This window comes from Haemorhous mexicanus, chromosome 25, assembly GCF_027477595.1.
Source record: "Haemorhous mexicanus isolate bHaeMex1 chromosome 25, bHaeMex1.pri, whole genome shotgun sequence".
Taxonomy (NCBI): Eukaryota; Metazoa; Chordata; class Aves; order Passeriformes; family Fringillidae; genus Haemorhous; species Haemorhous mexicanus.
In genome coordinates, this window is record NC_082365.1 from 4,440,639 (window position 1) to 4,464,391 (window position 23,753).

At 55.0% G+C, this 23,753-nt stretch overlaps 1 protein-coding gene and 1 long non-coding RNA gene across 6 annotated transcripts; one reads left to right on the top strand and one right to left on the bottom strand.

Annotated features, from left to right (window-relative positions):
- Window positions 1-372: 372 nt before the first annotated feature.
- On the top strand, window positions 373-12,697 carry MTCH1 (mitochondrial carrier 1). 5 transcript variants are annotated; one of them, XM_059868060.1, is made up of 12 exons: window positions 373-804; window positions 1,966-2,050; window positions 3,373-3,479; window positions 3,864-3,941; window positions 4,217-4,274; window positions 5,041-5,092; window positions 6,047-6,106; window positions 9,186-9,279; window positions 9,610-9,657; window positions 9,851-9,918; window positions 10,598-10,673; window positions 11,103-11,240. In XM_059868060.1, exons 1-12 carry the CDS (start codon window positions 388-390, stop codon window positions 11,172-11,174), a joined length of 1,215 nt encoding a protein of 404 aa, XP_059724043.1. In that variant the 5' UTR covers window positions 373-387; the 3' UTR covers window positions 11,175-11,240. The 5 variants fall into 5 exon arrangements, with proteins under 5 accessions (XP_059724043.1, XP_059724042.1, XP_059724045.1 ...); XM_059868064.1 differs by having other exon boundaries at window positions 584-755; XM_059868059.1 differs by lacking the exon at window positions 10,598-10,673 and having other exon boundaries at window positions 11,103-12,697.
- Window positions 12,649-17,379, bottom strand: LOC132338468 (uncharacterized). Its single transcript, XR_009489454.1, has 2 exons — window positions 16,720-17,379; window positions 12,649-14,439 (listed from the first exon to the last, which is right to left on the bottom strand). It is a non-coding gene; the product is annotated as an uncharacterized LOC132338468 (long non-coding RNA).
- Window positions 17,380-23,753: the final 6,374 nt, after the last annotated feature.

The window sequence follows — 23,753 nt, forward strand, 5'->3', positions numbered from 1 at the left end:
TCTCTTCTCTTCTCTTCTCTTCTCTTCTCTTCTCTTCTCTTCTCTTCTCTTCTCTTCTCTTCTCTTCTCTTCTCTTTTCTCTTCTCCTCTCTTCTCTTCCTCCTTCATTCTTTTCCCTTCCCCCCTTTTTTCTCCTTTTCCCTTCCCTTCCCTTCCCTTCCCTTCCCTTCCCTTCCCTTCCCTTCCCTTCCCTTCCCTTCCCTTCCCTTCCCTTCCCTTCCCTTCCCTTCCCTTCCCTTCCCTTCCCTTCCCTTCCCTTCCCTTCCCTTCCCTTCCCTTCCCTTCCCTTCCCTTCCCTTCCCTTCCCTTCCCTTCCCTCTCTCTTTAACTCGAGTTATCTTTTCTCTCTCCCCTTTCCCCAAACCCCTCTCCCGTGTGCTCACAAACATGGTCAGGCAACACCCAGCTCCACAATCCCTAAAATCCTTCTCCTTTTTCCGCGGCCCCTCCACCTCTCCCGCCCCTCTCCCGCCGCCGCCATCGCCGCCCCTCATGCCGGGTCCCCCCCTGCCCTGCAATGGTTCCTCCCTCCCGCCGCGGTCCCCCCCCCGTCCCGCGCCGCGGTGGTGGCGGCCGGCGCGCGGCCCGGTGACGCGCGAGCCATGGCGGCGCTGCCCCCGGGGCCGCTGTCGCCGCCTGGCGGGGGCGCGGCGGACGCGGCGGGGCCTGAGGGCGCCGAGGGCCTGTTCGTGCTGCTGGGCGCGGGGCTCGCCGCCGCCAGCCACCCCCTGCTCTACGTCAAACTGCTTGTGCAGGTCCGCTCGGGGGGGAGAGCGGGGAGGGCGACGGTGCGGTGGGAGTCCCGTGAGTAACGGGGGTGGCGACTCCAGGATAACGGGAGGATTTCTGGATAATGCTCCCATGGAGGCCTCCGTGCGCTGGGGGTCACTGTACAGCCCTGCCCGGTATAACGGGGCCCCCTGTGCGGTGGGGACCTCTATAGGACGGGGGGCACCTATGGAAGGGGGGACCTCGGTGTAATTAACGGGGTGGGGTTTCTGTGGGTAACGGGGCATCGGGACCCCGGTGTAACGGGAGGAGATATACTGGATTTCCATAGGGGCACTGGATTCCTGCAGTGCCCCCATGGAAACCCCCGTGTGCTAGGGTTATATCCAGCCCCCCCGTTACAGCGGGACCCCCTGTGCAATGGGGGTGTCTGCAGAATGGGGGGCACCTACAGGATGGGGGACCCCCATGTGTAACGGGGTGGGATGGGGGATTGGGACCCCGGTGTCACGCTGGAAGTGGATTCCTGGTTTGTGCCCCTGTGGAGGCCTTGGGCACCTATAGAATGGGGGACCCCCATGTGTAATGGGGTGCAGTCCCTGTGTGGGATGGGGGATCGGGGCCCCGGTGTCACGGGTGGAAGTGGATTCCTGGTTCCTGCCCCTCTGGAGGCCTCCTTGCCCTGGGGGTCACTGTACATGCAGCCCCCCATTATAAGGGACCCCCTGAGCACTTAGAGAATGAGGGTCATCTGGGTAATGGAGTGCCCCATATGTAAGGGAATGGGGTCCGCTATACATTGGTGAACCCTATATAAAAATGGGATCCTATATAATGGAAGGGTGAGGATGCCTTCTACAATGGGTGTATTCTATACAGGGAAGAGGGGACACCATATAATGGAGGGGTGAGGTCCCCCATACAATGGGGGCTCCTTTGTAATGGGGTGTTGGGACCTCTCCTGTGACAGGGAATGGGGACACCCAGCAGTCTGGGAACCCCTATAAAATTACCCCTCTGCCATGGGGCCTCCCATATAAGGCGTGATAGGGAACCCCAAGATCCTCTCAGTAACAGAGACCCCCCAAAATGGGAGGGTGGAAGATCCCCTGTAACCTGGGGACCCCATAAAAAGGGGAAAGGAATGCCTGAGAGTGATGGCAGGATCAATTCTGTTCATCCCAGGGACTTTGGGAGCACCAGAACAGAGATCTGCTCACGAGCTTTCTCTCTCAGGTTGGCCATGAGCCACTACCTCCAACCATTGGAAGAAATGTGCTGGGAAGGAAGGTCCTGTACCTGCCTGGCTTCTTCACCTACGGTGAGTGACTGTCCCTCCCTGCTAGCACGAGGTCCTGCCCTTGTGGAATCAGGGCTGGGAGCTGCCAGGCAGCCTGAGCTGACCCCCAGCAGCACTCCCACATCCCCTTGGGGTCATCCTAAGGCTCCAGTGAGGCATAAACCACCACAACTTGCAAGGCTGTCACATTTATGTACCTGTTGCTGGAGACAGGGGGGTTGGTGCTGCATCGTGTTCCTGTGGCACATTACTCTGGGTTTGCACCATGGTGGAGGGTTTTGGGGGGTTTTAGGTGCTGTAGGCTTGTTGCAGGAAGTTTTTGTGTGTTTTGGAGGTTGCAAAATACTTTCCTTCTGCTCCAAAACAGCCCTGGAATAACCTGCCCCCTGCCCTGCTCATTTGTGTTGTAGATGGAGCCCTAAAGGGACAGAAATATCAAGAAAAGGGCAGGTAATATGTTTAGAAGGAAAAAAAAATTGGTATTTTCCTCTTTTTGTGGGTGGAGCAGCATGGGAGAGGTGGGTGAATACTTTGTGACCTGGTGTCACAGCAGGTTTGCTGTGGGGAAGGAGAATGCACTGTCCTGACAGCTGACCTGGGCCAATTCCAAAATCAGCCAGTGGTATTCATGGGATGGAACCAGCACAGGAGGAGGATGAGAGCACTGGAAGCCCATCTGGCACACCCAGGGCTGGAAATGCTCTAGTGCTGCTCTTTGGAAGATGCAATTTCCAGAGATATGGGCAGTGTTGGGTGATGGAGAGGTGCAGAGCCCACCTGCCTTTGCTTGGACAGCACAGGACAGGGGCCAGGAGCAGTCAGTAGCCACCAGCACATAGTGGGTTCTATCTCATCTTGTTATATGTGGGAGAAATGGGATCTCTGGGCTTTTTTTGCAACTGGAGACTTGAGGAAGTTTGCCTGGGAGAAGATGGTGGGGCAGGAACTGAACATGGGTTTGTGAGATCCACATGAACCCCGAGTCAGACCTTCCTGGGGCAGAGGGAGGAGGTGACAGCACAGAGCACATGGGATGATCCCCCTGCCTGCTTCAGTCCCAACTGCCTTGGAGCCCTTTCAGGTGAGCAAAACCATCAAAAGACAAAAAATAGCCCAAAATATTGGAGCTGTCCTTCCACATTAGGCAGATGACAGAGTAAGAATTCTTGTCCTCCACATGAAGTTTCTTTAGGACTGTTACAATAAATCACTTACTGTGGGGCCATGGCTGCCATGCTCAGCTGAACCTGGTGTGGTTTCAGCTGAACCCTGGGGCTGTTTGGGGTGCTCTGCATGCACTGTCCCCTTCCTGACTGACAGCAGCCTGGTGTTGTCCCACCCAGCCAGACACATCGTGGAGGTGGATGGGAAGAGAGGCCTCTTCCGTGGCCTGACTCCTCGCCTCATCTCAAGCACTTTATCAACCGTCACCAGGGGGAGTGTGAAGAAGGTAAAGGTCGGCTTCTCTCTCCATTAGTCACCTGCAGGGTCAGTGCTACTGCAGCAAGGGCTGCACAGGAGGACTGATGCACCCATCCCTCTCCATCTCCTAAGGGAATAGTCCTCCAGTGCCCTTATCCACAAAGCATTTTTTAATTTATAAACCTTTTTAATTTGATTTGGTGTCCCCATGCCTTGTATCCTCTGTCAGCAGTTTTGTGACTCCTCTATTCCTCTATTTTACTTTCCATCCTTCCTTCTCCTGTGTTCCTTCTTGTCTGTTTGTCTTGTCCTTGCATCTAGAGCACAGCTTTTTGTGGTTGCCCCCTGTCCTCAGACATTGTGGGTCAGCATCTCCATCAGTTCTGACCATATTGCTTCCTTCTCCACTCAGGCTTTTCCACTGGAAGACATGGAGCACGTGTCTAACAAGGATGATGTGAAAACTTCACTTAGGAAAGTGGTCAGAGAGGTGAGAAGTGGATATTGCCCATTCATGAGTGGCTGGGGACATCCCTGGGGACGTGGGTGAGAGAAACTGGGGTGAGAAGTTTGTGGATTTGTTTGTCTATCAGTGGCCATTCTGTGTCTATCCATTAAATAATTCACAGGAGTAGAGGTTCACCACAAGAACAGATCTCAAAAGAAGGACCCAAAATGTGTTTCCCCACACTGAGGGAAAGGGCCTGGGCCATGCAGGAAGGGCAGCACAGCTTTTCTCAGAGGTGTTTTCTCCTCCCTTCCCAGACATCCCACGAGATGATGATGCAGTGTGTGTCCCGCGTTGTCTCACACCCTCTGCACGGTGAGTCCTGTGCCCTGGCTGGCAGCCCCCTCCAGACTGGGCATCACCCCAAACCCTGCACACTCAGGGGGAGGATTCTTATGATACTTCTCTATCATATGAGGCTGAAGCTGGGGTTTGCCTTCAGGCACTAACACAGCTGAGCAATGAGTTTCTCTCTTGCCACTCATCCAGGACCTTGTCCTAGAGATCCCGTTGGCGTTAGGGCCAGTAGCAGCCTTCCAGTGCCTAAAGGGGCTCCAGGAAAGGTGGAGAGGGACTTTGGATGAGGGCATGGAGACACAGGACACAGGGAATGGCTTCCTACTGCTGGACAGCTGGGTTAGATGGGATATTGGGAAGAAATCTTCTCTGTGAGGGTGGGGAGGCCCTGGCACAGGTTGCCAGGAGAAGGTGTGGCTGTCACATCCCTGGAAGTGTCCAAGGCCAGGTGGGACAGGGCTTGGAGCAACCTGGGAGAGTGGAAGGTGTCCCTGCCTATGCCAGGGGGTTTGGAAAAGATAGATCTTTTGGAAAAAGATAGGGACCTGATAGATCCCTTCCAACCCAAACCTCTCTGTGATCCTCTGAAATCCTTCCCACCACTTACAGGCTCAGGAAAGGCCCCAGTTTCTAATGAGTCTTGCAGTGCTGATGACCACTGAGAGGAGCTGGAGATGCTGTGAGTTGAGGGAGAGCAGAAGGGTCATGTTTCATATTCCTTCACATCCAATACAACCCAAACTGGATTTGTTTGTCTATCAGCCCTGTGTTTCTTTCCTCCCAGTGATCTCCATGCGCTGCATGGTCCAGTTCGTAGGCCGGGAAGTCAAATACAGGTGAGTGGCTGCAGCTGGGAAGGGTCTGGGGTCAGGGGTGCCAGGTACTGACCCCAGATCAAATATAGGATGCTCAGGGATGGTCCCTGTGAGTGGGGCATGGCTGGAGCAGGCTGCTTACAACCCTCCACCTCCCAGGGAAATGATCTGAGAGAAGCCACCACATTCCCTTCCATCCATATAAAATAAACACTGCTGGTAGCCTAATGAAACTTGATGGTGACTCCCATGCCATGGAGAATAGGGTTATCCAGGAGGCTTGAGAGACTGAAAATCTGAGCTGTGCTTAGAGGGTGGGTGACTGGGGCTTGAAGGGATGTGGGAAGGCTGGCTCTGTCCCTGATGTGCCTCTGTTCCACCTTGTGCCTGTTTGGGGCTGTATGACCCCTTGCTGATCACACAGCGAGTCTCCTGCTTTTCCTTTGGCTATTAATGGAAAAGGAAGGCAGCAGGGAGGCAGAGTGGATAACACAAAGCTTTGCTGCTGCCCTGCTTAGTATGTAAAATTTTTCCAAGCCTTTTGCAGTACCAGCTGCCTCTCTGCAGGGCAAAACTGCCTGTGGAGCAATGTGGAGGCACACTAGACAGGATTGCAGTCAGCTCACAACAGCCAGCTCGAGTTCCCAGAGGCAGACAGGGTTCTTGGGCTTAGAATCAGCCAAATCAAACCATATCACACAACACCTTTACCCACTCACAAAGCCTCACAGAGCTCTTGTACCTTCAGCATTGAACAGTTGTGTGCAGGTTGGGTGTTCTGCTGGGTGTCACTGCAGACTGACAGAGCACACACATGACCTTCCTTCCCTCAAACCTGCCTGGTCTGAGGAGAATAGGCAGAACGAGCTGCCTTCTGCTGGAATGATGGCTGAGGGCTGCAGGATGTGTATGAAGCTGCACAGGGCAGAAGTGGAACAACTCTGCACACTCACAGCTCTTTTCCTTTCTTGGCAGCGGTGTGTTCAGTGCCATTGGCAGGATATTTAAGGAAGAAGGGGTCCTGGGATTCTTTGTGTAAGTGAATTGTTGTTTAAATACTTTCTCCCATAGCCTGAAGGCACTGATGGCTCTCCCAGCACCTCTGCCACCCCCAGCTGGAGTCACACTGAGCTGAAACCTTGTCTGACCAAGGGACTCCCACATCACTCCCACGATTAAATCTGTGCCTTTGACAGCACTCCAGTTTGACCATTAAGTTTGCCCCAGATCTTATCTTCAATCAAACCTAGAGCCCAGAGGAAGCTGTGTTTTTCTTATCTTTCTTTTTTCCCTAGGTGCTTCTTTGTGTTTCAGTGAAGGGCCATTTAAAGCATTTGTTTGTGCAACAGGCACCAAGATCAAGTGCAACAATAAGTTCCCTTGTTGAAATGAAAGCCCGGGCCTGGATAAGCAGCATATTCCTCTGCAGAGCACCGTGGGTGTTTGTAATGAGCAGGTTTACCTGTGTGCTTGGAGTGTGGTGGTGCCTGGACCAGGAGGAGCTGAAAGGTGTTTCCAGCTGCTTACAGAGTGTGGCAAATTGGTGCATCACTGAAATGGAAGTGTAGTGGACACCTTTTTGCTTGAACCCTTAATTAATGCTTCCTGCCTTTCTTTTTCACATCTACATAAAAGCAGAACCACCTGCTGTCTCTGCTCATGGTAGGGAGATAACTCACTTCATTATGTCAATAATAGTAAAGGCAGCTCTGGAATTTCAGTAGGAGTTTCCAGGATGCCTTTGGCTCTGCAGTCACAAAATATGGGCCTCCAGATGAAACCTGAATGCATCAGGAAGAGGAAAGCAATCACAGGGGGTCTCACCCTGTCCTTCCCCAAGGGGAAATGGCCAGGGGTCTGCAGAGACCCCACCCACTGAGTGTCACTGCTTCTTCCTGTGGCAGCTCACAGCTTCTCAGCTGAGCTGTGCAGCTCCACATCTGCTCCACTAAATACAGGATGCTCTGGGATGGTCCCTGTGAGTGGGGCATGGCTGGAGCAGGCTGCTCACAGCCCTCCACCTCCCAGGGAAGTGATCTGAAAGAAGCCACCACATTCCCTTCCATCCACATAAAATAAACACTGCTGGTAGCCTAATGAAACTTGATGGTTCTCAGGAAAGGTTTTAACACAACCCAAATTGTTTCAGGTGGGCTCTGAAGTTCTACATGCTCTATAATCCTGTTAGGAAATCCCACTGCTGTGAGGGGAGCACAAACTGCATCTGAAGGACCAAACTGCTGGTTTTGTCCTCTCAGCCCTGGTGCAATCCCAGCACATCCACTGCCCTAAAATCATGGCAGTGCACTTGTTTCTTGTGGCCTTATAACAGTGGCACACACTCTGGGTGTGTGCCTGGCTACAGATAAAGACTTTTCAAGGATGGATTTATCTCCCTTCCCCTAATATCTGCAACAGGCTCCTGCCAGCCCAGGAAGGTGTTCCCTGAGCTCCAAAGCTGCTGGGCATGGTCAGCTCAAGGTTGACTTGTCCCAGGTCCCTTGCACTGGGGTTTCTGCTGTTGGGTCACATTACTGTGCATCATTCAGGCTTCCCCCTCTGCCTGCTGCTATTCCAGCTTTTCATCATCTTCTAAAAATATTCCCAGTTCAGATCTTGGACATCTCAACAGGTAGCACTCACTTTTTTTATGTCAATAGTTGTAAAGACAGTGCTGGAATTCCAGGAGGGGTTTTCAGGCCTGATGCCTTTGGCTTGTTGGCTTTTTTTAGTTCCTTTGTGCAGCTCTCAGACCCCTGGTTTCCAGTTATCCAGCTCAGGGCCAGCAGCTGTCATTACTTTGGAGGGGAGAAAGGGATGGGATCCTTATTGGAAGTGGAATAAACAGTCTGACTCCCTATCAACAGTTGGGTGAGGTTTTCCTTATGGGGCTGTCCTGGCCCAGCCCTTTGCTTCTGGAATTTATTAGGCTCTGTTGTATCTGCAGCAGCTCAGGAGCTTCAGACTTAACTTTGAGTTAGAGAAAGGATGGTTTTTACAAAGGCTGAAAGCCAAACACAAAGCAGAACATCTCTTTGGGGCCAGAGAGCTTTGATTTCTTTGTCCTGTCTGCTGCTCTCATGTATCACATCTTTGAAGCCAGTGAATCTTCTGTTCAAGGTTTTTGCTGTGCCTGGCCCCTGAGACCTCAGCTGCATCCCCAGGGCTGCTGGGGCCTTAACAATGCACAGGTTGTTCCCAAAAGCAGTCCCAGTTGCTACTCTGCTGCTGCAGCAGCCACAGCAGGAAACAAACTGGTCCCTTGCTCTGATGAGGCAGTGTGATGTTGGGAAGAAACAAAAGACTCAGTTAAAGTGCCTGGAGGTGCCTGGAGGTGGCTTTTTCCAGCTCAGCAAACACTGCTGTGGCTCTTGACAGACTCCTTTTCAGAGCTGACCACATCTGCTGGTGAAACACAGGTTTGACACACACCTGCATCCTTTTGCAGTGGAACAACCCCTGCAAAAGCAGGAAACCCTGCCCTGCTGCAGCAGATGCTGCAGAAGCACCAACAAACTGGAGAAACCCTCTGGAGTATTTTGTTAAAGTTTTAGAACTGCAAGAGCTGGCAGTGCTGGTGCTGCTGGGAGCTCCAGTGTGTCAGTGGGAGGCATTAACCAAAGAACTGCTCCTGGGGGCAGCAGGGACTGGGAAAAATCAGTGTTCCCCCAGTTACTCCCACTTCTCAGTGGAGCAAGTTGTGCAGGGACAACCCCTCTCATTTTTGATTTCTAAAAGAAGGGAGATTCCACAAAGAGATGAACTCATTCTGCATCCAAAAGAGCATCTTCAGAAATGGAAACCACTTCATCTCTCACTTGGGTTTCTCAGCAGGAGTTGGGCCAAGAAGGGATTTGGGATAGAACAAGGGGAACTGAGTCATGCCCAAAAAACAGATCCCAAAACCTTTCCAGCCAGAGCAGCAAGCGTAGTACCAAATTTGAAGGCTGAGAGCTCTTCCCTGACATCTCCCTTTTCAGTTCCTCCCAAAGTAAAAATTTCATTTTGGGGGAGTAGAGTTCCTTTGAGCTGGTGGAAGGAAGGAGGGCTGGGCATCTCAGGAGGTGGCACTGGGACCCTCCTGCACCTCACACCCCTCTTTTTGCCCTTTCAGTGGGTTAGTCCCTCACGTCCTGGGGGATGTCATCTTCCTCTGGTGCTGCAACCTCCTGGCTCACTTCATCAACACCTACGCTGTGGACGACAACGTGAGTGGAAGTGCCTGAGGGAGGGCTTGGGGTCTGGACCAAGCACCTGCAGTGGGAAGGGGCTGATTTTATACAGACCCCAGGCTTTGGGGATGTCCATGTGAGTGTGCTGGGGGCTCTGTGTCTGCTCAGGGCTGTGTTTCACCTGCACTTTGGGGGATCACAGTTCCCCAGATGCCTTCCCAGACTCCCAGCTGGAACGCAGCTGCTCTTTGTTGCTTTCTGCCTCCTCCCTTGCCCCTCGCCTCAGGCTCAGGGAGTGTCACATAATGGCAGTGCCAGCCTGGTGTCATCCCCCTGCTCCACAACGCCTTTGGTTTCTCTCTGCAGTTCAGCCAGGCCTCGGTGATCCGGAGCTACACCAAGTTCGTGATGGGGGTATGTTGGCAGCTGCCATGTCCCTTCCCCTCCTCCTGCCACCTCTGGGCTGACAGCTCGTGCTCTGGGGACACAAGCTGGTCTGTACTTGACATCCCTTATCCAAGGATAACTCTGCTAACATGCAAAAGCTGGAAATAGCGTTTTTGACACGGGGAGCGTTAGAGAGGCTGCTGGTTTTCTGTGCTTTCAGATCGCTGTGAGCATGCTGACCTACCCGTTCCTTCTCGTGGGAGATCTCATGGCAGTGAACAACTGTGGGTATGTCCTTCACACTGAGATCTAAAGCTTTCCCTTCCTTTCTTGCAGCCCCTTGTTGTCTGAATGGGCTGCTAACGACCGTAAAGCTTTCCTCCAGCCCCGTAAACTCTGTGGCACCTCGCAGAGCTGGCTCGTTTCCTGTCCCAGGTTGCTTATAATTTTAGATCAGAGGGCACAGACACGAGCAGCAGAAAAGCTCAGGTGGTGAGAAATCGGGAGAGTTGTGGTGGTCTGAGCTGAGCTGGAGGCACAGGGATCAAAGGGACAGTGCTGGCTCCAGGGAGCAGCACGAGGGAAGCAGAGCTCTTATGGCAGCCATGGCAGCAGACAGGAGCAGGACCAAGCTTGCCTTCCCAATCGCACTGCTGCAAGTGTTCTGCATTTTTGCTCATGGGAAGGGGATCCAGGTCTGGTGCCATGTTTTCTCAGTATCTGCTGGCTTTTGAAGGTGTAGATACGGTCCTGGACTCTCAAAGTCTCCAGGTAACGCTCCTTGTTTGTGCACTCCAGGGGTAATTAAATTACAGATCTGCTGCATTGTAAATAACGAGCTGTCACTTGGCTGCCAGCCCGGTGTGGACACTGTCCCCGTGTCCTCATTCACACTTCCTGCTGCTCTTGTGTTACCTGTGGGGGTAAGGTGACACATCCACCTCAGCTGTTCCCTGTTGCCGCGCAGGTTGCGAGCCGGCCTCCCTCCTTACGCTCCCGCCTTTGCATCCTGGATCCACTGCTGGAGGTACCTCAGTGCTCAGGTGAGGGAGCAGGGCACACACGGGGCTTTGGGCTCCCTCTGCTCCTTTCCCAAGTCTCCAGCATCCTCCAAAAGTGCCTGTGCTGCATCCTTGCCGTGCTCTGTAGGCTCCTTCTGTCCCTCCAGTTCTGGCACTGGTACCAGCATGGCAGTGCTGCTCTGCCCATTGCACACCCCGAGCTTGCAGCCTGTGAGCTTTTATCCCTTGCATTGCACACAGCAGAGTCTGTGCCCCTCTGCATCTGTCACCCCTGGGGGAAATGCTCAACTCCAGCACGCACAGGGCTGGAACCTCACTTTGTCCTGCAGAGCAGCCCAGGGTGCCCAACCCTTGCAGCCCTGCCACGGGCATGGAGTGGGGCCCTGCTACAACAGCTGCAGTTCCCTGGGCAGGTCTCAGGCTGCCCTGACCCTGGGCTCTCCTCCTCAGGGGCAGCTGTTCCGTGGCTCCAGCCTGCTGTTCCGCAGGGCGCCCATCCCAGCCGCCTTCCCCATCGACTGATGCCTCGGCAGGGACAGCTCATCAACCTGGACTCCTCAAGAAACCCCAAGCTTGTTTCAGTATCTGTATATTTCTATTTTCTGATCCAAAGTCCATGGTGCCAGAACTGACACCTCCTCTCCAGCAAGGCCAGGAACAGACTTCTGGACACCTGGCTCAGGCTCCAGCTGCACCAAAGCTCCATCCTTGTGGCTGTCTCAACTGGGATGTATAGCAGAGAGAGCAGAAAGCTGTTGTCTCTTTGGTCCAGGCTGTAGCTCTGGAGTTGCTGGGGAAGTCCAGGAATCCAGAAAATGCCCAGGCACTAAAGGAGCCAGCCATGAGCTGCAGGGACAAAAGACTGCTTTGTTCTGCCTGGGCTGAAAAGCAGCAGGAGATCCAAGGTCACCTCCCTAGGAAGGTTATGCCAGGTGACAGCCTCCTGCCTCATCCTCTGTGGAGAGAGCACTTTTGCCTGGCAGGTAGCTCATCCTGGGCAAGATCAACGTGGCATCCATATTTAAGGTTTGAGAGTACCTGATCACCCAGGAACACCTCCCACAGGCATGAAAAGGAAATTATAGGATCAAAATAGGGAAGGGAAACAGAGTCCCACTGCAAAGAACAGAAGAGTCCCAAAGAGATGGGTCCAGCCCAACTCAGGGCAGCAATGGGATGTGGACATGGAGAGAGCCCTTGAGAAGGGACGTGTGCTGCCAGTGGTGCTGCTTTGGGCAGGATTTCAGCTGAGGGAATGGGCTGTGGGATACGCCCAGCAGAGCTGTGGGCTGGGCAGGCAGCCTGCACACTCTCTGGGGGAGGTGGGTGCTGGGTTGGACTGGCCTGGCTGCACTGAGGGGCATCTCCAGCAGCACCACGAGCCCTGCTGGGCTCCTGTTGCTGATGGAGTGGGAGCTGCTGGGATCTGAGAGCCCTGTCCAGGGCTGTCTGCAATGAAGGGATACACCTTGAGCTGGCCAAAAGCTGGTGAGGCATCAGGGTCGAAGGCTCCTCAGTGGAGCACGGCTGGCTCTGTGTGTAGCAGAGCTCACCAGTGGCACCAGGGCAGGATTGATGCTCAGCTCCCCAGAGAAGAGTTTCTTTGCACCAGTCTGTGCTGTGCTGGCAGCCAGGCAGATTTCCCCCATTTCAGTTCCCCACGAAGCAGTCTTTTGCACAGAGGTGATGCTGCACTCCCTGGGAAGAGGTTTAGCATTCCTTGAGCAGGTTCCCACGTGCTGCAGCAGCAGCAGCAGCTGGGGTCACATCTCATCCTGGTCCTCTGGGGACCTGCTATCACAGGGGTTTTTTTCTCCAGCAGGCAGGGTTGATGCACACCCCAGGCAGGGCTTGCAGGACAGTGGTGGTGTGTGCTGGGAATGGCAGCCCCCACCCAGCTCCCTTCAGTGTTGTGAAGTCAGTCCTGTCTGTCCTCCCTTGCTCCCAGTTTGTGTTACAGTTAAATAATGCATGGACCTGTTCCCTAACACCAGAGTGATTTCAAAGATGATTTAATTATGCTCCAAAATACAGTTATAAAACAACTATTGGGTGGTTTGGTTTTTTGGGTGATTGTATTTTCCCCTGTATAATGTGCTCCCTCAGGGAAGGTTTCAGTTTAAGACAGGCACTTCCTTTGGTCTTTTCTACAAATCAGGGGCTAAACCAGCTGTTTAAAACTCAGATTCCCCCTGATTTTCCTCACCTCCATGGAAGGTGGGCACATTTAGGCTGAGCAAACTGCAGTGGGTGCACCTCGAGTGAGGGTGGAGGCAGCAGAGGGCTTGGGTGCTTGAAGCAACATATGTGCAATTAGGTTTTTGGAGTTAAAATTGATCCTGAGGTCTTCTGGAAAGGGGTGATGGAGACCCTTTGCCTCTCTCAGACTGGTGAGGTGGGCTCAGCCATTCCATCTTCCCCCTCACAGCTCCATCCTTCCCTTTAATCACCTTGTTTTATGACCTGCTCCCACACAGGCCATTGCACCTGCCAGGTCACACAGCACCTGCTCAGGAACCCTTGCCCTCCAAATTAAAGCCACCTTCTGCTGCTCACATGCCTGTCAAACTTCCTGACAGCCTCTGCAGCCACTGCAGGGAAAAGTGCTATTTCCTGTCCTTTGAGGAATTTACCTAAGGAATTTACCTAAGGGATTTACCTAAAGCTGCACCAGTGGATGCATCCTGCCATTAATTTCTGCCCAGTTCATCAGGGCCCACAAACTTGGCTGAAAACCCAACAGTTGACTGTAGTTTTTGCTCAATTTAAATGAAAACCAGGTTTCAAAACTTTCACTGCACTGCCTTACCTTGAAGCAAGGGGCTGCCATTCTTAGAATGATTGAATATTTTCTCACCTCCTCTTTCTATCCCTGATTCTTCTTGTCCCATTCTTCATTTGAGGGGTCCCACCACAAGGACAAATGTCTGCCCCAGGAGCAGGCAAGGAGACAACCCAAACCCTGGCTGGGCATCCCTCTCCCTTAAATTGCTACTCATTAGTCAGTGCCTGGCCCTGCAGCTGGTGCTCAGGTGTCCCAGCTGAAGGGGGGGATCCCACAGGAATGGGGGGATCCAGGGTGGAACATGTGGTTGGGAGGAGGAGGTTTGGGTCTGGCGCCCGGGATGGAGCCGGGGTTTGTCCCGCTGGCGCTCCCCTGTCTGCCCAGGAAACAACCTCTGGTTTAAATATTGACTCTTCTGCACAAAGCCAGGCTGGGTGGGGATTGCTGCTGTTCCATGCCCACACCGTTTATCAGCCTCCAGTGGAGAACTGAGATTGCTGGGACTTTGGCCTCATCTGCTCCCAGCTGCCTGGGGGAGAAGGGAGGCAGCGACAGCAGCCAGGAGAGGGAATCTCAGGTCAAGGCTGGTCTGTGTCTCCACTGGGCATGGATGCTCGAGTCTGGCAGGATCTGGAAAGCAGCAAGATGAGCCTTTGTGACCAGCGAAGTGCAGCTGAGCTCAGAGCCAATGTTCCATCCTCTCCTTTCCCCTGCAGAGCCGTCCTGCTGAAGACCCTTCAGTTCAGTCCAAACCCCCTCCTGGCCGTGCCGCTCTCCTGCCATGGAGCCGGGAGGGAACATCCCAGAGAGCCCTCCTGATGCCTGGATGGTGCCTGGTGTCTGGTCAGTGGGAAGGCCAAGGGCTGCCAGCCCTCCCCCACAGCCATGGAGGGCCCCATCTTGCAGCCACGCATGAGGAAGTGCCCTGTGGCACAGCTGCCCTCGATAAGGCTGTTTGCTCTGTTCTCCCGCAGCGCTGAGCTCCACGTAGGCAAATCATTCCTTAAAAAAAATATATTTCTATGTAAAAAAATAACCCTCACAGAGGAGATCCTGCTGCCGGGGTGGAGGGGCTGGCTGGTGCCAGGAAATGCTCAGGGTGGGACTTGGACTGGACCCAGGCACTAGCAGTGTGGTGGCCCTGGACCTGTCCCTGTCTTCACACAGCCCCATCCCCTGGGATGGCCTTCACTCGAAATGGGGAATTACAGAGGAGCCAGGTCCTTGTGGATTCCCCCTGGATAAGGGAAATCCCGTCGGGAAACAAGGAGAAGAGGCCGCAGAGAGCACAGGAGCAAAGCTCGGCACAGCGGCCTGACCTGCCACGCTGACAGTGACAGCTCTGTCCGTCACTCACGGCTGGTAAGAGGATGGGAAGGATGTGGGGAAGCTGCTTTCCATGCTCCTGCTTGCCTGCTGTGGGCTTTTTTTTAGGGTAAACTCCCTCAAATCCCCCTAAACTGAGCTGCTCTGTTCCCTCCTGGGCAGAGCTCTCAGGAGGAGCTGGTGGTATTTATCCCACCTTGAGGGGATCTGGGTCTTTTGGGGAAGAGGTGGCAGCACAAGGTCAGCACAAGGTCAGACTCCTTTCCCTGCAGCCACCGTGACCCCTGCACACCTCCCTCGGCACTTACACCGTGCTGGGCCCCACATCCCAGGGGAGAAACACGAGGGGCAGAGTCTCCCCAGCTTTAAACTCAGCCCCTCTCCCCCTGTTGTGACCCCAGGTCGGGCTGGCATGGCGAGGGTGGCCATCGCTGTGACTGCGGCCCTGGCTCGAGGCGCTGCCCCTCGCTGCAGACATGTGAATGCTCCCATCCCTCGCAATGGAGTTTCTCCCTGAAAAGCCGCCTGCGCTCTGCGGCCGGGCGGCTCTTGTCAGGCTGCCAGAGGAGGCCGGAGCAGCGTCACATGCAGCAAAGTTTTACAAGGCGAGCGAGCGTCTGGGGAGAGGGACGGGAGAGGGACCGAGCGCCGCACGCACACACTCGGACGCGCACGCGGAGAAACCTCCTCCAGGCTCTCTCCAGCTCTCATCCCAACGCTGATGTTTTTTCTTTCCTCCTTTTTTTCTTCTGTTTTTGGAAGAACAAAGACTTTGGGGTGGGTTGGCGCTGTTGTTTTTCCGTGGTTGCTGTCGGTGGATGGGGGGGAGGCTGGAGGTGGAGGGGGGAGCCGGTGGCTTGGATGTGAGAAAGTCCCAAATTTCCCTGGCCGAGTTGCCGAGATCGTCTGTGCGAAACTTAGAGGAGGAAAGACGGGGGAGGGGGGGGGAAATAATTAAAAAATAAAATATGATGACGTCACTCAGAGCAGGGGTGCCTTCCCTGCTGCCTGTCAGATGTGCCTGAAAAGAACAGGGCAATAAAACAACAGCCGCCTCTGTCTCCCTCGTTAAACACGGCACTAATTGGATGTTAATTTTTCCTTGCTCTTCTCGCTGCTCGATTGTGAGGGCTCTGCCTGGCTCTCCCTCTCCCGCTTCCTTTCTTTCCTGTTGCAATGCTCTTGGCAGCTCTGAGGGACTCCGGACTGTGCGCTCCCCTCCCGCTCGTGGACTGGAATAATTCAGGAGCTGGGAGAATTAAAAAAGACGAGGCGCGGGGGCGAACGGTTCAGAAACAGGGCGGGCGTGATGGATTTCGAGAGCTACGCTAATCTCCCCGTTTCCCGTGCATTGTCCTGCCGACTTGGAGCTATTCTCTTCCCATTTGATTTCTCTTCCCCTCCTTTCCCTTCACATTGGGTTTGGACTGCAGGGCAAAAATATATGTTTCAAAAAAAAAAAAGGCACAAAAAAAATGAAAAAAGGCAGGAAAAAATAGAAAAAAGACTAAAAAAAAGGGGAAAAAAGAAGAAAAAAGCCAAAAAAAAAAAAAAGAGGAAAAGAAAAAAAGCCTGGTTCAATGACGACAAACCCCCAAACCTCCTCCCAGCTCCCCCCGTCTCGCCGCGCTGCCTAACCCCTGCGTGGAAACAGGCGTTTTAGGGAGCCGGAGCAGGAAGTTGTTGTTCTCTGTCTTGCCCAGGTCATCCTTCCAGGGTATGTGTGCAAGGGCGGTGGGCACGAGGGCTCGGTGGGCGCCCAGCAGCCGTCGGCCGCCCCCCACGCTACCCCCGGCCAACGAGGCGGGTGAGCAGCGCAGGGGGAACGGGGGCCGGGTGGTGTTTTGGGGGACGCAAGAGGGGCCCAAGGGACAGCATGGGTGGGGGAGCGGAGGGGAGGGAGCAGGAGGCGGAGGTGGGGGGAGAGAGAGCGAGAGCCGGGGAGTAAAGTCCTACCTGGGATCGGTGCCAACTTCCTGCAAAGGGTTACAGACCCGCGGCTTTGAGAGCCCACCAGAGGCGAGTGCGCTCTTGTCACGGTTCCAAGGCGAGATGAAGGCAGCGGGAACAGGTACAGCAGATGCCGAGTGGCCTCGTTTGCCCGCCGAGCGGGGCTTCGGCTCGGTTTAAGCCTCGCCGACGAGGAGCCTTCGGTGCTCCCGCCGGCGGGGGCCTCGCCATCCCCGCACGAGGCCACCGGGGCTGTCGGGTGCCAAGGGTGGGGTGGGTGGCTCGGTGGCGGGGGGGTGTGTGTGCATGGCACGGGGGGGGCCTCTGCCGCTCGCTCGCCTTCTTGCCGTTTGGATTAACATGCGGAAGATGCGCCTGTCACTTTGCTTACTGTCAGCGCCGGCTCGGGGATGGGTGACGGCTTTGTTCGGCGCAGCCGGGGGAGCCGTGCCAACTCGGACTTGGCAGGCGAAGCCGGGTGGGCAGGGAGAGGGGGACGAGGGAGCGGGAACGGCTGCTGGGGCGGCCGCGGAGGGACGTGGCCGCAGGCCCGCGTCTGAGCACGGCGGCTTTCTGTTGGCGTGCGCCTCCCTCTCCCTCCCTCTCTCCCGCGCTCGCCTGCGCCCAGGCTGGTGCAGACAAAATGAAAACGTGTTTTGTTTTGGTTTTTTGGCATCTCCCCAGCAGCGCTACCAACCCCAGCTGCCCCCCCTCCGCTCCCTTTCCCAACCCGCCGTGACTCCCTTTTACAATCGGCACGACCCAGGTGCTTGGGCAGCAACAAAATAAGGCCAAAAATACCCCCTGGCACCCAAACCACCCCCAATCTGCCACCCTGGGCAGCAACTGCTCCCAACCGTCCTCCATGGCGGGTGGGTTGTTGTTTGTATGTACACATATATATTTTGTCCTCTTTTTTTTCTGCCCCCATTGGGTCCCTCTCCCGTTGGGTGTGTGTGTTCCTATTCAAGGACCCACCACCTCCTGTCGTGCTAAAACCAGGAAGGAGGGAGCCAAGGGCTCATTTCTGCCTGGACGCCGGGGCGGCGTGCGAGGGAGACAACGATGGAGGACAAGAGGAGGGAGGAGAGGGATGGGAAGGCGGGAAAAGGAGCATGGGGAGGGCGGAAAAAAAATAATCCACCTCCCCAGGCCTTTTGTTTAACCTGCATCGATGCAAAGAGGGGTCTTGGGAGTTTTTTCCCTCCCCTTGTCCTTTTTTTTCGCCATGTGCTTGAGCCTCATGGGGCGTTTTTGAGCCTGACGGGGCAACTTTCCGGAGCGGGCGGTGTCGGAGGTTGATTTTTTGGGAGGTGACGGGCTCGTCCCGCAGGCGCGCGGCTCCCAGTGCAGGAATTCCTGCCAGCCTGCCTTTGTGCCAGCCTCCCTTGGCCTTGGGTGTCTCGTTCGGATGGAGCCTGGCATCCAGGCACCGCCCATTTCTTGGCATTGAGCTGCGAGGAGAAGGAAAGGGGAGAGAGCGAGCGAGAGAAGGGAAAAAAAAAAGCTGTCTCACTCAAACTGGCCTTTCTCGGAAAAGGATCCTTCCCCGATGATTGTCCGGATAAGCGGAGCTAAATCCAGCCACTACTCAACAACAAAACCACTCTCTTCCACGGTGCGTCTCTCTTGCTGCCTTGGTACGAAATCGAACCTCACTCTTAATTTTGGTTGGTTTTTTTTTTTTTTTTTTTTTTTTTTTTGTCCGTGCGGTTGGGGTTTTTTTGCCTTTGATTTGAAATAACGTTTTGTTCCTCCAGTTGCTCCGTTGCTTTGTTGTTGCTGTAACCTGCCTTCTCCCCAAAATCCCTTCCCGCCGAGTCCTCTGGCCCTTGGTGCTAAAACACCCGACTTTAATCGGTCTCCTAGAGAGGGATGTATAGCAGATAGTCAGGTCCCTACGTGCAGCCTTTGGAGAAGAACTGGAGGGTGATTTCTCTCCCTGCCCTCGCCCCACCACCCGGGACATCCCCAAGAGCCACCCGGAGCTGGGCGTTGTCACCTGGGTGCCTCTTTAGTTCCCCACCGGGCACCACCGATGGGGGAGAATGTGTCGAATCATGTCGGATTTGCCATTCAACATGGCAGCCAGAGCAAACGTGGTGGGAGACGCTGGGCACGGGCACTCCCGGCAGCACCAGCGCAGGGTGGGGGCACGGCAAGAGCGGATGCACGGACAGGGAGGACGAGAGGACAGCGGGGAGGACACCGGGGCGAGGTCAGAGCAGGAGGAGAATTTTATTTAATTTCATTTGAAGGGGGTGAGTTCCACCAGGAGCGGTCTGGGAAGGAGGGAACTCAAACCGCCTGGTTTTGTCAGCATTAACTGTTTAGAAGCTGGCTGGTTCCCCACGCTGGCACGGCGTGCCCGGGCGGGCGCGGGGCTGGGAGATGCCCGGCAGCGGGGCGGGACGGGGCGCTCCGGAGGCGGCTTTTCCTGGAGCCACGGCGGCCTCGGGGCTGGGCCGGGTGCTGCTGGAGGAAGCCCTGCGAAGGCTCGGGATGTTCCCAGCCTCTGCTGGAGGAAGCCCTGCGAAGGCTCGGGATGTTCCCAGCCTCTGCTGGAGGAAGCCCTGCGAAGGCTCGGGATGTTCCCAGCCTCTGCTGGAGGAAGCCCTGCGAAGGCTCGGGATGTTCCCAGCCTCTGCTGGAGGAAGCCCTGCGAAGGCTCGGGATGTTCCCGGGCCGTGCGGCTCCTCCGGCCTCGTGCAGGTTCGCGCCTCGCACCGGGCCGAGGTTTGGCACGGCCGAGGCTCCGCAGGGTGGCCCAGCCCTACCCGAGCCCGGGGCTTGCCCCAGCGTGGGGGAATATGCCCTCTTTCTGTCAAACTTAATTTAGGCCTGGCTGGGACACAACAAAAGCAGCTTGTTTGCAGGGCAGGGTGCTCCTTCCTGGCTGCCGCGCACTCGGCAGGCGCTCAGAGCCATGAAAGCCACCCCTCCTCCTTCACCAAATTCTTCCTCCTCTTCCCGGCTGCCCAGCCTCCCCGCTCCTCCTCCTTTCTCTGAAAAAACCCCTTTTTCAGTGAGCAACGCATGGCCCTACAGTAAAATCTTCAAACTGGCCACAAAGCACCCAAATGCTGCAGCCCTTCTGTGCCTCTGTGACCCAGCAGCCTGCACTGGCTGTATCAGCCCTGCTCTGGGGACATTCCCAAAACTGCCTTTCCCCCCAGGATGGTGACAGCCTCCCAGAGATGGTGTCCTGGGCATTTCACATATTCCTGACCCTGCAGGGAGCTCTGTGGCCTTGGCACCCTGGTTTGGTGTCTGGGACTCTGGGGTCCCGTCCTGGACCTTGCTTGTGCTGTTTCCACAATACCCCATGGCTGGTCTGGCAGCTGAAATTCCCACGTTGTGGGAGCTGGGGGTGGTCAGGCATTTGGTCTGACCCCCAGAATGTGCCAGGATGGTCTCTTCAGCAGAGCACATGGACACAGTGGGTTACATCCAGACCCTTAATTTCAGTGAAAAGGCAGCACAAGTGTTTTGTTCATCATTGCAGCTTTTCCCTTGCAGATTATTTATACAAAGAGGGGCTGGGGTGAAACCAGACCTTTCCCAATTTGTTCCCAAACCCTATTGCTTTCCTGTGAAATCTGATGGAGAACAAATATTAAAAAAAACCCCAAACCCCACTGAAGCTCCTGCAAGCAGCCTGAGAGGAAAAAAAGTCTGAACTCAAGCAAGGCTCTTCTGACGTGTCCTAAACAAAACATCTGGCACCCCTGGAAGAGCCATGCAGCCAAGGGACACAGCTGTTTTATTCCACAGCTCACAGCAAAACAGGGCTCATGCTTCCAGAACATGGCTCAGCAGAAAGGGTGAATTCTTGAAAGGGGGAGTCAGATCTTTCTGCTGTTTATTGCCTCTGAATCCCCAGTTTGCTCTCAGGCTGCTCTGGTGTGAGCTCTGCTCCATCTCCTGGCAGGAGACCAGGAGCTTTGCTCTGAGGCTGGAGCCTCGTTCAGCTGCTGTAACCCCCAGCAGGCAGCAGAGCCACTCTGGATTTGCAGAGACATTCCTCACAGCAGGATCAGGCCCCCAGGTTTCTCGAGGGTGGCTCTGGGTAATTTCCTTTCCTTTAAAGGACCAAGTTTGGCCAAGGCAGAGTTTGAATTGTGATTTCCTTTTTTCTTTTTCCTCTTTTTTTTTTTTTTTTTTAATCTCATACAACTCACAGCAAAATTTGTATCGGTGAGAATTGTCTGATTTACAGCTGCAGAAAATGCTGAGCTCTGTGTCTCCACAGGCCAGACCTGAGGGGGAAAGGTTCCCCCATGCTGGACCATCCGTGTAAGCAGCTTCACCACTCCAGGAACCACTTCTGGTGGGGAAAGAAGGGGTAAAAAGCAATGAGACTAATTTGAGCTCAGTGGGCTCTACCCTCAGCCTTTCCACTAATTGTTCCAAGGGATTTGGGGGTACAAGTTTCATGAGATCCTTGCAGAAGCCCATCCAAGGGAGAGCTGATGCTGGCAGGCTCCATGGGGGACATGGTGTCCAAGCACAGCCAGACTTCATGGTGTCCAAGCACAGCCAGCTGTGGAGTGGTACAGAGGGCTTCACCAACTCTGTACCACCCCACAGCTGGGCCTCAGAAGAATCAATACCATTTCTTTTTCTCCCTGCAGTGTTTTTCTCTCTCTGCCACCTCTCTCAGCTCCTAATTTCTCTCTACCTTTTTTTCTGTGGTACTGTTTTTTTATGTTGGAGGTGCTTGTAGCTACTGTTTAACTTTGGTGAGAATTGGCTGCTGCGAGAGGTGAGGTCTGGGAGGACACGGGAGGTGACCAGTTTGTTATTGTAGGGCTGCTCATGGGCACTGAGCTGTGCTGTCTGGCTCTGCAGCTGGAAAGCCCACGAGACACGCAGGGTTTGGCATGCTAAGGCTGCTCTCCAGATAGTCCAGGCCACAGGAAATGTAAAAGTAGCCCAGCAAAGGACACAACCAACACAGTGTGAGGCGAGGTCTGCGCAGTCAGAGGGGTGGGGGCTGTGTTGCTGAGGTGATGGCAACCAAATATCACCCCGGGGGTGGCTTCACTGAACCTCTCCTGCTCATTCCCACACCAGGGTTTTCCCCCAGCAGTGCTTTTCCCCTCTGTGGTTGCTGCCAGCATCACCACCCTGCTGGGCTTGGCAGGCCCAGCCCAAGGGAGGTGGCCTTGCATCCCTGGCTCCTGCAGGGCTGGGCAGCAGGTTTCTCTTCATCTGAAAGACCACAACACTGTGCTTCTTCCTCCTCCTTCCTCCTCTTCCTCTTCCCCATAGCTTGAGGGGTCTGCAGGGCGGGCACAGCCACCCTTATCTCCATCTTGGGTCCGGTGTGGACTCACGGGAGGGTCCATGCTGATGTTTTATTGCCAGGTGTGAACACCTGAAGCAGCTTTGCAAGGCCTGGGAGCTTCTGGGAGTAACACCAGGAGTTCAGGTTCTCCCATCCTTCAGTCTGGGTTTGCCTGGCACTGGGCATCAGCTCTGATGAGGGAAAGGGAGGTCGTGGGGCAGCATGTGGCATCCCGGCACGTGAGCCAGGGTGAATGTGGATGGGGAGCAGGGACAAGGGTGGGAGCAGGCACAAGGGTGGGAGCAGCCTAATTTGCTTGCAGCAATTCTGACAACAGAAAGGTGAGCTCAGGCTGGTAGTGGAGGCACCCTGGGCATGCAAGGAGAGAAGGTCCCAAAACCCTAACTCAGAGCAACAAGTTGGGTTATAGAGTTTTCCGAGCGGGAAACTCCTCACAGAGACTCCAGCAAAAGTCAGGGCAGCTGCTGATGCCAGTGTGATTTATAGCTTTAGTGTCTGCACATCTGCTCCCAGAGCTCCAGTTTGTGGGAGGAGGATTGGGCTAAGACCCCTGGAGCTGAGCAGCCCCACAGGGAGGATGCCTGGGACCATCCCTCCAGCTCCTGTGTGTTGGGAGACTTTGCTGCCTCTGAAGAGAGCTGGGATGAATGCAGAGGGACATGGACAAAAGGAAGGTTTTGATCCTTCCTCCAAGGTGGCACTGCACAAAATCCAAGCAGGTGATGAAACCCATCCACTTGGCATGTTTCAGTGTTTAGATATAATACAGATGAGGTTTCCAACATTGCCTCCCATTTCAGTCTGGCCAGTCATCCCACAGCGTGGTGGGGAATTGCTTCTGCTGTTTTAAATCCACAAAACTTCCTTCTCTCCCTGTCCCCAACAGCCACATGCTGTGAGCACACACCAAACCCCACCCTAGGGGCTGCTGCATCTCAGCAGAGATGAGGAGACACGCAGTGAATGATGTGTCAAACCCCACAGTCTTTGCTGTTGACCTTGCTGACCCTGAAATCTTCCTGGCACTTCAGAGAGGCAGCAGCAAAAGAAGAGCCTGGCTACAAACTCACAGAGCAGGGAGAGCTGAGCTGATGGAGCCTGGCTGTGCAGGATCTGCCCCTGAGCCAGGGCTGGTCCAGCCGTGCCTGGGCGCGGTGGGAGCTCCCACCTGGATCTCAGCTTTGCAGTCCCGGCCCTCCCCTGCCCAGGGGATTAGTGGAGCTGCTGCTCCCAGGGCAGGGGAGGGCCTAATGAACAGAGAGAGGATAAGCAAGCAGGTATGGGCTTCCTGTACTTTAGGGCCCAGGAGGAAATCCTGCAGCTGGTGAATCTGGATATGATTTCTCCCTGTGTAATAACCCATCTGTTCATCCTTGTGCATCAGCCTCACATGCCCCACTGCAGGCTGCTGCCTCTGGGGCACTCTGTCCATCCCTGCCACAGCCCCACTGCAGGCTGCTGCCTCTGGGGCACTGTGTCCATCCCTCTCTGCCCCACTGCAGGCTGCTGCCTCTGGGGCACTGTGTCCATCCCTGTCTGCCCCACTGCAGGCTGCTGCCTCTGGGGCACTCTGTCCATCCCTGCCACAGCCCCACTGCAGGCTGCTGCCTCTGGGGCACTCTGTCCATCCCTGCCACGGCCCCACTGCAGGCTGCTGCCTCTGGGGCACTCTGTCCATCCCTCTCTGCCACGGCCGCTCGGGGTGGGAGGGGATCAAGGCTCGCTCTGA